At 37.3% G+C, this 12,817-nt stretch overlaps 1 protein-coding gene across 19 annotated transcripts in view; it reads right to left on the minus strand.

The window, feature by feature from the left end:
- The window catches only part of LOC4576575 (uncharacterized), a 64,038-nt gene extending 51,539 nt beyond the window's left edge, over positions 1-12,499 (minus strand). The window contains exons 1-3 of one of the 19 annotated variants that reach the window (XM_061651351.1): positions 11,986-12,141; positions 9,520-9,673; positions 8,567-9,319 (exon numbers count right to left, since the gene is read on the minus strand). In XM_061651351.1, coding sequence (XP_061507335.1) covers positions 8,567-8,709 — 143 coding nt within the window. In that variant the 5' untranslated portion in view covers positions 8,710-9,319; positions 9,520-9,673; positions 11,986-12,141. Of the gene's footprint in view, positions 1-8,566; positions 9,674-9,810; positions 10,934-11,294; positions 11,635-11,656; positions 12,145-12,353 lie in introns of those variants that run through there. The other 18 variants (XM_061651353.1, XM_061651352.1, XM_061651355.1 and 15 more) reach the window with 18 other exon arrangements.
- Between the last annotated feature and the right edge of the window lie 318 nt (positions 12,500-12,817).

The raw sequence follows: 12,817 nt of genomic DNA on the forward strand, positions 1-12,817 counted from the left end.
TTTGTTATTATATGCCCCATTTTGTCCCGTTTGTCAAAATAGCATCACGGTCACATGCGGCCCGTAAGTATCGTCTATTTTATAGATGGAGTTAAAAATCTAAAACTAGCATACAACTAGATTCAATGTCTAAAACGATAGGGGAAAGTAGGTAAAAATGGACACGATAAGGAAAATGTTACAATTCTAGAGATATATAAATATTGCGACCATGAAAACGTGCAAACATTATCTTACACTCATGATCAGAGAATGTATTGAAACTTTCAAGTTTTTATCTATTTTTAAGGGTTTTTCTCATTAAATAAAAAAATGAGTTTTTTCGTGCAGTTTTGAAATGTTCGGGTAAGACGACACCTGATATGGGAAAGGTGGACACCATAAAAGGTAATATGCCCATACTGTAAAAAACGTCGAAAATTGAAGAGGTTTACAGTATTTTAACAAATCCAATTGTTTCCACGCCCTGGTACGTACATAAAAAAGTTTTTGACCAAATACAACGATGATTCAGCCGTAAATTTAAGAATTGTAAGCGCCACTTCTAACAATCGTAGAATGCAGAATCTATAGCATTATTCAAACATCGGGCTCTAACAGCTGACGTTGCTCCAGCTTACAGAACTAACTCAAGTCATATTAATGCCACTTCTGATTGGTGATTAAAGTTGTATAGCTTTCATAAATAAAGTTTATATCTTCCAAATATTCTTTTAATTTAGGGTATTTGATGAGATCCGTTTATATATAATTGATGTAAAAAGCAAAAAAACGAACGAGTTAAAGATTAATATTATTGACGAACGAGTGAAGATAATATAGTTTTGCTGTTTGGATATGGTGTTCTCCATATGAAAGGCACTTATGATTACTTCAGTCATATATGTTTGCAACACTTTCCAGCAATATGTAAAAAAATTCTAGAAAAAATCACTAAAATCCTTGATTTGCCTAAAAGTCTTCGGTCCTTATATGGAGCCAGCGGTTGGCACTAGTGGAACTGGCCATATGCATGTAGCAGTTGTGTTCTGATAATTGGTGTGCCAGATACATTTATTGGTTCTTGGCGGGCTACGTAAAGGATGCTAGGGAATACTATTGCACTCGATGGAGTATGACCCGTTTTATCTTGATGAAACTATGTTGGTAATAGCCTGCCTAAAGCACTAATGCGCTAGGGTAGCGGTCGGTAAACTTTGTGATAGAAAGAGACAAATTTTACATAATTGTTTGTAGAGCTCCAAACAGATAAACCAACAACAAAAATGTGTTCAAGTGCTATTAATTATGTGAACGGTTAAAAGTCGTCATCTCATAATCAAAGAGCCGCATCTGGCTCGCGTGCCGTGCATTGCCAATCGCTTGTATAAACTATATGTGTTCAAGGTTTATCATTATATCGTGTCAAGAATGATTGTCATGTGGCCCACCAAGACAATTTTGTAACAAATGTGGTTTGCAGTTTGTAAAGGGTGCTCATGCCTATTGTCCACTCTATACATACAACCACAATAGTCTGAAATGTATGTAAATTGTGATTTTATTAGTGTCATGTATATATATATGAGATAATTCGAATTCCCGTAAAGAATTCAACGTACAGATTCCCTATTTAAGCTATAATAATCATGCCAATAATCATCATTCATGAGGCTAGTTTGACATTTAGTTTTATATGGAATGTTGACATGAATTAAACCGCCAACTATCAATCTTCTTGTAAAAAAACTGTCAAGAATTAAAAACTGTTTTTTCTACTTTTTTCATTTTCAGTTCATTCAATTTTTGATGTAACCATTTCAAAAGTTTTTGTTTTATTACAGCCTAAAAACTAATCAAAATAATAACGAAAATGGTCGACAAAACCAAAGCCTAAAGTGCAATGTTGTGGTCCATTTTGTCCCCTTGTTTTTATGTGTTTTATCATTTGCTCCATAGTGAGACCATTGTTCTTCGCACTATACATTTTAAAAACCTTTGATGTTGATTTTTAAATTTTATGCGATTACTTCGGATTGTTTTTCACGAATAAAATGTTGAATCGCCGAATGCCGTCAAAATATCATTGTAAAATGGTTTGCTGACTGAGATACAGAGCAAAATCCCTAACAGTGCTATTTTGCCCCACTTTTCCCAATAAAGATTCAATATCGCTAAGATATCCTTTATTTGATCAACTGTGATGATACTAAAAAGGAAACAACATAGATTAAAGCCATTTTATTGAACTTTTATACTGTAATGTATAAATTTGCGTCCTTACAGAAGTCAGTCTGATACAGTCTTCACTACACTCATAAAATTAATAAAACCCAACGGACAAGAAGCACACGATAGAAAAAGAGAGTCCGGACGTTGTTGCAAGTGGAGGCAAGCAAGCAATCAAACGCACACACATACGCAATAGACTTGGGAGACTCTACTTTTTCACCAATACAACCCTATTTGCGGGTGGCGCGTGGTGCCGCTGGCTCCACAATAACACGACGAAAAGGAAAACAATGTTGACACCAAAATGAAAAAAGAAACACGAGCACACTAAGCCACAAACTTGGCAACAGCGCCTCGTGTGCTCGACGGATAGGACGACTCGCAACGTTGAGATTTGCTGCTCGCTTGTCTCTACCCCCATCGTCGCGTCAAATAACCTTACCAATACTCCAAAGACCATAGCGAACGGTTTACGCTGACAAGTGAGGAAAACATCGAGGTTTAGATTTGGGAGGTTTGCGCTTTGGCCATTCATTAATAAAATACATGTATTAAATAATAATATAATTCGTATGCAGTATATACATAAGTAGTGGAACAGCATAACGTTCTAACTGATTTAAGCAAAAACTAAATTAAACCGTTTACAATCTGAATTCATAAAGTTAAGTTGAAAAAAACCTTATTTTGCTCGTAATTCATCTTAATATAAGATTTTTGTAGTTTTTTTTTCAATCTAGATGAGAAAAAGTACACATTTTACAACTCGAACGAACTAAATGGACCATCATTGTATTATTGTTCCAGCTTACGTTCTTGAACCCATCATACGTAGCATTTTATTTTTAATTATTTATTTACCAAAACCATTGTTCTGTGAGTCCTTACTTAACGGGATTTTTTTACATCTTGCCCTCGTTATTTTAAAAAGTGTGATAACTATCTGAAACCCAATTATGTGTAACAAATAACCAAAACACAATAGATTTCTTAAACCCGTTCACACGGTGAGTTTTGGTAATGGATATTTATACCTTAATATAATGTTACTAGCTGATTTACCCGGTTTCACACGGGATAAAATTAATGTCTCGTTTTAATTAAAAATAGAAGCATTTGCAAACCAAGGAGTATAAAACAACGATTACAATGATTACTATGATTTTATCCCAAAGCTTCGATTCTTCTTATCGGTCGTAATAACAGTAGGTAATTAAAATCTGCAATCATCCGCTTGGGCGCTACTAAGTTTTTGGTTTACCACGGAGTTTATTGGACACATATATATAATATATCATATACAGGCACTCCATGATATATGCTATTAATGCGAACTGGAGGCAATCGCGTATCTCTTATATTAGCATATGTCGAAATTCGATGTTTTCGGTCAAAATATAGCTAATTTCCGTATCATTCTGCATGAAGGCGTAGATTTTAGCCATTAAATTAGTTATTTGATCTGATTTCAACAAAAAATTGAAATTTTGCGCTATTTTAAATGGTTTTTAAAATTTGACGTAAAGAGAATTTATTTTGAGTTTGACATTTGATGTGGCAAATTAGTATAAGAGCTGTCAAATAAATAAAATCTAAAGCAAATCAAATTAAGATAAGCTAAAAAGTTATCGCGATTGCGAGGCCTCGTGCGAGCTGACAAACTACTCGAATTTGCTTGCTGGGTTATAACTCCAGTGTAAACTGCACTTAACACCGAGTGTCAAAGCGCTGTATACAACAACAACAATACTGCTCTTGGCATGGGATTAGAAAATTGCTAATAAAGTAAGTTTAGTGCAACGTCTGAAAATGATGTGAGTCTTAAAACCTATTCTCATACCACCATAAGGTGTGTGCAAAGTTTCGTTGAAAATAATCCAGCCGTTTCGGAGGTTGCTCGCAACAAACACCGTGACACGAGATTTTTATATACAGTGGAGCGCCGTTTATCCGGGTACCTTTTATCCGGCTTTCCGTTTATCCGTGCTATTGAGAAATGACAGTTCAATACAAAGGTGACATTGCGTTATGAGGAGGATACAGGCGTCCCCCGAGTTACGACCCCCTCAAGTTACGACGATTCGCAGATACGACGATTTTGATTTTGACAGTGAAAAGTTGTCAGTGAGAAGAAATTCGGCCTCAGCACAATTTTTCGATCGAAAAAATTCGATCGATCCGGCTGTCATTTTGGTGTCATTTGACACTCATTTCGCCGCCAAGGTGTTCATTTTACTGGTCTTTTTGAAAACTGGTATACCATGACACTCACGAGCAAAATGAACTATGCTACAAAAATTCGATCGTTCCGCTTTGTATGGCGAAAAATCCGCAACTCATTGAGCTGCGGAAATTTTCGAATATCAGAAAAATGCCATAAATCAAGGTTAATGGTTTTGAAAAACGTTATGTAAAAGCAAGTTGGTAATTGTGCTGGTTCTTTTTCAATATTTTGGGTAATAAAAAATCATTTATTAAATATTTTAAAAATGGTTTGCCTACACTAAGTACTGAACTCGATGGGAATCGACTTCATGCAGGAGTATGAAAGAAATAGTTATACTGTCAGTTTTACGTGAGCGCCTATCGAATTTTTTCGATCGAAAAATGGTGCTGAGGCCGATTGATGTATTTTTTTTAATTTATGTGCTGAAAACCGTTACAAACACATTTCCAAAGATTCTACAACTAGCCGATCTTTGATATTTATATCGCGTAAACGACTTTCGGTGTAAAATTAATACATTATCAAACATTATTTCAAATAAAAATAACGATATCATAGATTTCGCCTCTTCAACTTCGGTTTTAAACTTAACTTTGACAGATATTCGACATACGACTATTTCGACTAACGCCTTGCTTTGGGCCATTTTTTCGGTCCCAAATACAGTCGTATCTCGGGGGACACCTGTATTTGAAAAAGCGGTTATAAGAGCACATTCTCATAACAAAAGACATGATAATTCAAGGTAAATTTCAAATATTCTCATTGGAAAAACATGTAGTTATTAAAAACGGGGTTATTTTATCAAAAAATTAGATAATTTTCCAAAAATTAATAAGGAATTGATGATAAAATATATCATTTGACTCTTTATCCGTGCTTTTCGCTTATCCGGGCGAGGGCAAGTCCCGAGAAGCCCGGATAAACGGCGCTCCACTGTAATGTTATACAGGCGATCCCCGAGATACACGGTACCTCTTATACGCGGATTCGGAGATACGCGGTTTTCAAAATTTGACAGTTCTTGGAGCAAATTGTACTGATTTGACACATCCATTGTGAAATGCCAAATAATTTCCGTGTTGATCGAATGTAAAATGCCATTTAAAAAGGTTTAAAACTGTTCAATTCATTAGAAACATATCAAATAATTAATTTGGTGGCTAAAACCACCCCCTACTTGCAAAATTGCACGAAAATTAGTGATATTTTGGCTGGAAATCACGAGATTCGACTTACGCGGAAATTCGAGATACGCGGTATTTTGCAGCCGTTTTCGGTCCCCAATAACCGTGTATCTCGGGGACCGCCTGTACTACTCTTCCCGTTAGATTTTTTTGCTGTATCTTTCATTTTCTCTTGCAAAGGCAAAATTAATGACGAAATTAATGTTATTAGTTATTACCGAAATTAACTCATTTATAGTGAAGATTTAATTTACGCAATCGCACACGCAGAATGCACATCAACAAAATACTATATGCAATTTCAAAGCTGATATTAGAGAGGATAGAACCCGCCTTAAGGGAAGCTAATTTGATTCGTTTATTGGCTGATGTTATGAACAAATGTCATATATTATTTTGAAACATTTTTTGGCAAAACTTTAATGAATGAATTTACTATACTTGACCCACTTATAGTATTTCGAGAAATAGGTAAATAAGAATTTCCATTCATTAAATTATTATTTGCAACATGCTACGTTCAAATATACAGAAAAGTATATGATTAACAATTAGAGTCCCATAAACTGGCATAAGATTTAAAAGGATAATAATAAATCGACTAAAATCATAAACTATACCTACATTTTGACGTGCCAGCTATTTGTTGATTTGTGAATTAGAAACATCACGGTTTTCATGTTCAATGTTTCCAAAAAATGACATCATAAATGATTGTAATATTTCGTCGATTATGTATTACTGACTCTTACCGTCACTTTCAATTAGCGCGTGGCCACGGAGCTGAAAAAATGTTGAAATTTTTTTCAACTTTGTCAAAATTTCTTTTCAACTGCAAAAAACAGCTTTTCTCGTGGCCGCACCAAAAACATGCACAAGACCGACAAAAAGCTCCAACATCTGAATATCATCGATATTTTGTTTAAGAAGCACGAAATAGGTACATAAATCAATTAGAATCATGCATTTTAGCACTATTATCGTAGCAATGGGTCACAACTGCGCCACATAGTGGTTTGTTTACGCTTTTTCGCGGACGTCAAATTTTGTCACTTTTTGTAAACTTTTGTCAACTTTTTTTCCTGGCTGCTCCAGGTTACAAAATTTTGACAAAAGCTCAAAAAAGTGACAAAGCTCACATTTTGAAAAATTTGTCAGCATTTTGTCACTCCCATGGCCTTTCGCTTAATGGCGTAAAACATGTATTGGGGAGTAAAGCATGAATAATTAAACCTTTGATTAGGCTCTTTGAGTATATCATTATGATTTAGCCCATTGGCAGTTATTACCAAACATGCTGGAAGGGTAGAGCCAAAAAAGTATCTAACTAAATCAGTACTTGTTAAATTTGTCAACACATCCCTGGTATTGGCGGAAAAGATTAATTAATTTTTGTATATTATTTTTAGCGACATGAACAGTAGCAGCATTGCGTGCGTAGAAAAAAAACGTTTTCAAGATTCTAAGAAATATTGCGGTTGGCTTATATCTATCCGTGATCACCCAACCCAGTCTAACATCGTGATCAGCAAAAAAAATTAGTCTAAACTTACTGGTAGAACGAACTTCGTTTATCTGCCAACTATTGAATTGCTACATTTTAGTTGATGCGATATTAAATACAAAGGAATCCAAGGGGAAGTTTTTTGTTTATATTGCTGCTGCTTGAACTGGCAGCCCGCTATTGAGTGATTACAGTGCATGTGATCTAAAAAAAAACCATCAACAATCGTGTTCCCACTGTAATCCTCAAACCATTATCTTGAAGTTTTTCGAATTCAAATGCTAAAACCGATTTTTGTTACACATGCTTTGGGCCGTTTGGCTGAAATTAGCCTCTTTGTTTTTATTTTTGTTATCTAATTGTAACTTAGGAATGTATAGAAAGTTCTTTTAATTTTTTGTTATAAATTTTAACCGTTTTAAGGAAATTCAGTAGGTGATTTTCATTTTCTTCATTGTTTGCTCGATTTTGGTTCCTAAATTGAAATTTTCCCTTTCTATATCGCGTTAATAAAACCGATCATTGGAAAAAGGACAAATGTTTCCTATGTATTTGTACCAGTCCGAGAAGATCATTCCGAATGGAAATCTTACAGGATTAAATATTTCAGGAGCCAGCGATGTTTAAAGGAAGGTCGATTCGACTTCTTCTCCTTATTTGGCACTACAACCGGTAATCGGTAGTCTACTCATAAGCCACTCATGGAGTTGGGATATCAAAGACTTATCGATCGATAGGAGGAAAAAAATAAAAGCAGATTGTTAAGTAGGACAAATGTAATACAAAAAACACATCCATCCATTAGATTAGCGAATTCATTAGTCAAGTGATCTTTGACCTTTGGCCCCTAGCTTTGACAGACGTGATCCGCGAAATAATTATTTATTTAAGAAGAAATCTAGTTACAATCCATATTGTGCATTTTTTCCCACAATCAAGATTGAATTTTCAACTGTATGTATAGAATAAGATTAAAACATAATTTATCAAAACGCTTTGAACATAGTCTACAAAATATATGCCCTTAACATATGGGGGCCGCAGCAAATGTATCAAAACCAAGTAGTCCGTGATCCTAAAAAGGTTACATCACTACACACCTTTACTCTCAGATTGTCACTCTGAGCCTTTCTATCGAAGAACCATTCCAACATGATTGCCATATTGATAGCTCATTTATTTACATGATTGATATTACACTTTACTATCAATTAAACCTTTTAGCAGGAGTTGGTAACATCAAAAATGCATGAATTAAAAATTATATACGTCAACATCCTAGGTTTATCTTAGCTGCGCCATATGTGTTTCAAGACTTTCGTTAGAAAGCTTTGAACAGCTTCTTTCTTGTAGGTATACTGTGTCCTCGCAAAGTAATGAAAACATAAGCGGAAAGTATCCCTTTCCGGGCTAGATACGATATGTCAATTTTCTTACCGATGAATTTGAGCAGCGGTCGCAGTTTGGACGCGCTGCTGATACGACATTCCAGGCGGCGTCGGTTGAGGCGAAGGGCCAGAGTCGGTCCGCTGTCCGGTTGGCCCGACCTGCTGCATTGAACGAATGGTGGCTGCTTCCATTTCATGCCGATAAAATATCTTCAGCGCATCTTTTCGATCTCGCTCGCAAATTTACTGCACCGGACGCAGCACATGCACATTAACTTCTAGAGAAAACCGCACACACCCACACACACGCACATACACACTTTTATACAGGCTTTACCGTGATACACACACGCGAACACACAAGACACACAATGCTAGAGATTCTGCTTTCAAGACAGAACCTGAAGACCTATCGGCAAACTGAGGGGAAAGGATCAGGAAAACGTGAAAAAGCGACGATTTCCCTTCGCTCACAGCACTATACAGCACGCTGTGATCCTTCACCTTCCCCTTTCTTCCTTAGGATGCGTATGATGATGGTGCGTATGTGTGTGCGTGTGCACCCGTACACAATCGCTAATGCGAGTGAAGGAAACACAATGCTTATGCTGTTTTCTGCCCGAACCACCTTATTTTTATCCACTTTTTTTCTTCCTTTGGCTACTTTGCTTGCTGTATTCAACGATGCACTGTACACGGTGAGGTTGCTGCTTCCTTGCTTTCTGCTCACTCAACATACCATATTTTAGTAGAACAGTACACTAGTATGCGTTGTTAACATTTCGCTCCATTCCAAACTACACTGCATTGGGAATTAGCTGAATTAGAACGCTTCTTTTGATAAGTGACACACTTATATAATTTATTTTGCATTTTCTTTACTCGCGCAAATTTCCGGTCATTATAGAACCGGAATCACTTTTTTCCAAAAATTCACGCACACAATCACTTTTTTCCAAAAATTCACTTAAACTTAGTTAGGGAGCCTAACACAAAACTCACATTCGCCGATTTATATTTAAACTCTCCGTAATACCAGAAATAACCTAAAAACACACATTTACACTTATATTCCAAATTGTTAGGACGATTAACCTTATTTATGAATTTGAATGGAACAAAATGTTACTGGGATTTTTCATAAATTTATACATCACTGAAAGCAAAAGAAACATTTTTACTTTTACACCATGCTTACGGTATGGCAGTTAAATTGCATTAGTACATGCCTATCGCGCAACAACATTTTTGCTGGCATACCCTTGTACCAAATTCAATTCGTTTCTCTGTTACCGTCTTCCGCTGTTATTAAGCCCTTTGTCCTGGTTTTTGACAAATCTAAGCATCAGCTACAACTGCACCGCAAAGAAGGCGTATATTTTCGCCAGTAAACAGGTAAGCACCAAATTCAAACATCATTACGGTATAAAAAGCGAATATCACTTGTTGGGTCGTAAGACAGGCAAAATGGATAGATTCTTGCTGTTTCAGCTATATAGGAACAATTACAATTACAAAAACAAGTGTCGGGGTTAACTGGTTGGCGAAGAAAATGTATAAAAGCATCATATCATGCGAGACCCCGGGACAAGAGCCAGATTACAGAAAGAGAAGTCTGCCAAGGAAGAGCAAGGGAGAGAACCGATTTCATGAACGAGGCCCTTTGCCTTGCACGATGAGTAAGCTAGGGAAGAGCAATGATTAGAAAATATTGCTTGGAAAATGTGACACACCCTGCATGAGCGGCGTGAGGATAGTTGACGGAGCCACGGGTTCTTTGGTTGAAATATCAACCAGGGAGAATCATATAAGACATAGTGTAACGTAGGGCTTCCCCACAACCCTTGGGCAGAATAATCAATAAAAAAGTAAATCAGTGCTGGTAATTCCCACAAGAAATAGGCACATATACGTCATTTTCAGCATGTACACATTCACTACAGCGAACAACACCTATTAAAGGCAAGACTAAAAGCAAAAAAGACATGGTTTAATATACCCAAACCATGAAGTTCAAAAGGGCTGATGTCGTTAGCTCGATCGTCCAATACATACATACATACATCTAGCAAGCCTTGTTCGTCTAGAAAACAGGGGAAACAAACGTAGGAACTGAAATTATGTATAGCCTCTTTAAGAATGATTTAATTCTGCTCTAACCAGAACACAATCCCTAACGTACACAGAGATCAATAATTGAATTGTATCACACTTTTTTAGAAATATCGCTCGCATTGTATAATAGAAGCGATTGGAAATCCAGTGAATTTGTTATCGAATGTTCCTTACTCCGTAATGCATCGAGATAAAAACGGTGCATTTTCATGAACATTCACGCAATTTTAAAATCTCGATGATATCTCAATCTCGATATCGCATCACTAAAGTCGCTTGACTTTAGTAGCCTTGAAATAGGAAATAACAAAAAAAAAGCAGTCACACACACACACACACACACACACACACACACACACACACACATTCACAAATCACACAGATACGTAGCACCAGCTTTACAAGCTTTTGATTTCTTTATGGAGCTCATTATAGGGCTAATACTATCGATTAATGTAAAACTCATGAGCACAGACACGCATTTGATTTTCAGAACTTGCAGCAAAAACAGAACAAAATGAATTTTCCATTCCAGGAAAGTGAACACTATATATTTCAGGTGTAACGCCCATATTTCTCGGATCGAGCACATGGGTACATTTTCCAATCGACGTTGTGAGCAATTGCTACACCATCTGGATGGATCTGGTACCATCGTCTACCTCACTTCATCCGCACTTCGTCGTAACTACGGCCCCAAACCAACAGGCCTCGGTGGATTTGAAATATCGCGGCCATGCAGTAAATCCCGTGATCTGGATTCATTCCAACACAACCTTTGCCTCCCTTTTTCGCAAAACACCACAGTTTCCTACTAGTGGCAGCCTGATTTCGTCGAACAATTGGGACAGTTTCTGGCACACGATGGTTTGCACCACACGATGACGACGACCTCGACGTCTAAATGACCACGACGACCACCAATACGCACGGGTACGATGACGGCGAATGAATATGATGATGGTGGGATTCTACAATTTCGTCTATACCACCGTTGTTAGCTTCGCTCGAGCCAATATGTTACCGTTCAGTTATGCTAAATCCTTAAGGACACCGGAAGAGCACAGATGGACACTCGAAAAAACTCTTTACCGCACGGAATTGAACGATTTATGCAGGAGCACTACAGAACTGATGCTGCACACGCGACAGCGGCCATTTTCTTTTCCCGTGAAACACACTTGGCCGCACTCTCTCTCTCGCAAGCACATTACCCACACGAGCTTCGTTTCGAATACACCACACTACTACCAACTAACGTGTCGAATAAGCCAGCGCACGTACACAATTCTGAAATCCTCTGCCCTAAGCTCGCGTTCGCAATTGCTATGTGTGCAGATCATATTCTCCTACCTATGAAAAAACGCGATCCATCGCGTTTTCTGCTGCCACTCACAGCAAGCTATGGTGAACGCTGCTTCAAATCGTCTAAATCCTCTCAAACGGAGAAAAAACGTAACAGTTCCTATCTCTATGCGTCCCATATGCGTACGTCAAACCGCTTTACTTCCAACTTCGCCACGAACCCACACCTTCAGCAACATGATACACACACAACACACACACTATCGCAACTTTCTTTCCTCGCATGCACGCTATTCTTCACACTGTGATCACGTTAGCTGTGTTGGTGTCAGGTCGCTTCGATTCGTCGACGTTTCTGCGGCTGATGTTCCACGGCTGAAATGTTCAATTTCTACCCTTATAATTTGCTCACTTACCATGTGTTCACAATTTATTTCATTGTTGGGACTATATTGATGCTACAGAAGTAAGCAAATGAAGTTTCTGCGATGATATCTCGTCCAAAACCACTGACTAAATAAAGAGTACACTTCTGCGCTGTGCAGCGTAAACGTCGACAATGCGAAATGGCTGATGTTATGCTACATAATAAAACATAGACCCGAGCGGCTGCACCCATACCAATGCTGCTGAGCTCACAATATCGCAGTTGGGGGAAAAAAATCGCACGAATATGCTATGAACAGAAGTGTAACAGCATAAGATGTTACCTCTGAGACACGTTTTCTGTGGGGAAATGAATAATAATAATACTACGAATATGCACACAAAATTCCTCAGCGTATAAAAATGTGGCGAAAATCGAAATTTCCTTCAAAATAAATAATATCTCCACATCCGGCCACAAAATACGAATACTGTTCTACATTCAATGATGAAG

The sequence above is a fragment of the Anopheles gambiae genome, chromosome 2, assembly GCF_943734735.2.
Source record: "Anopheles gambiae chromosome 2, idAnoGambNW_F1_1, whole genome shotgun sequence".
Taxonomy (NCBI): Eukaryota; Metazoa; Arthropoda; class Insecta; order Diptera; family Culicidae; genus Anopheles; species Anopheles gambiae.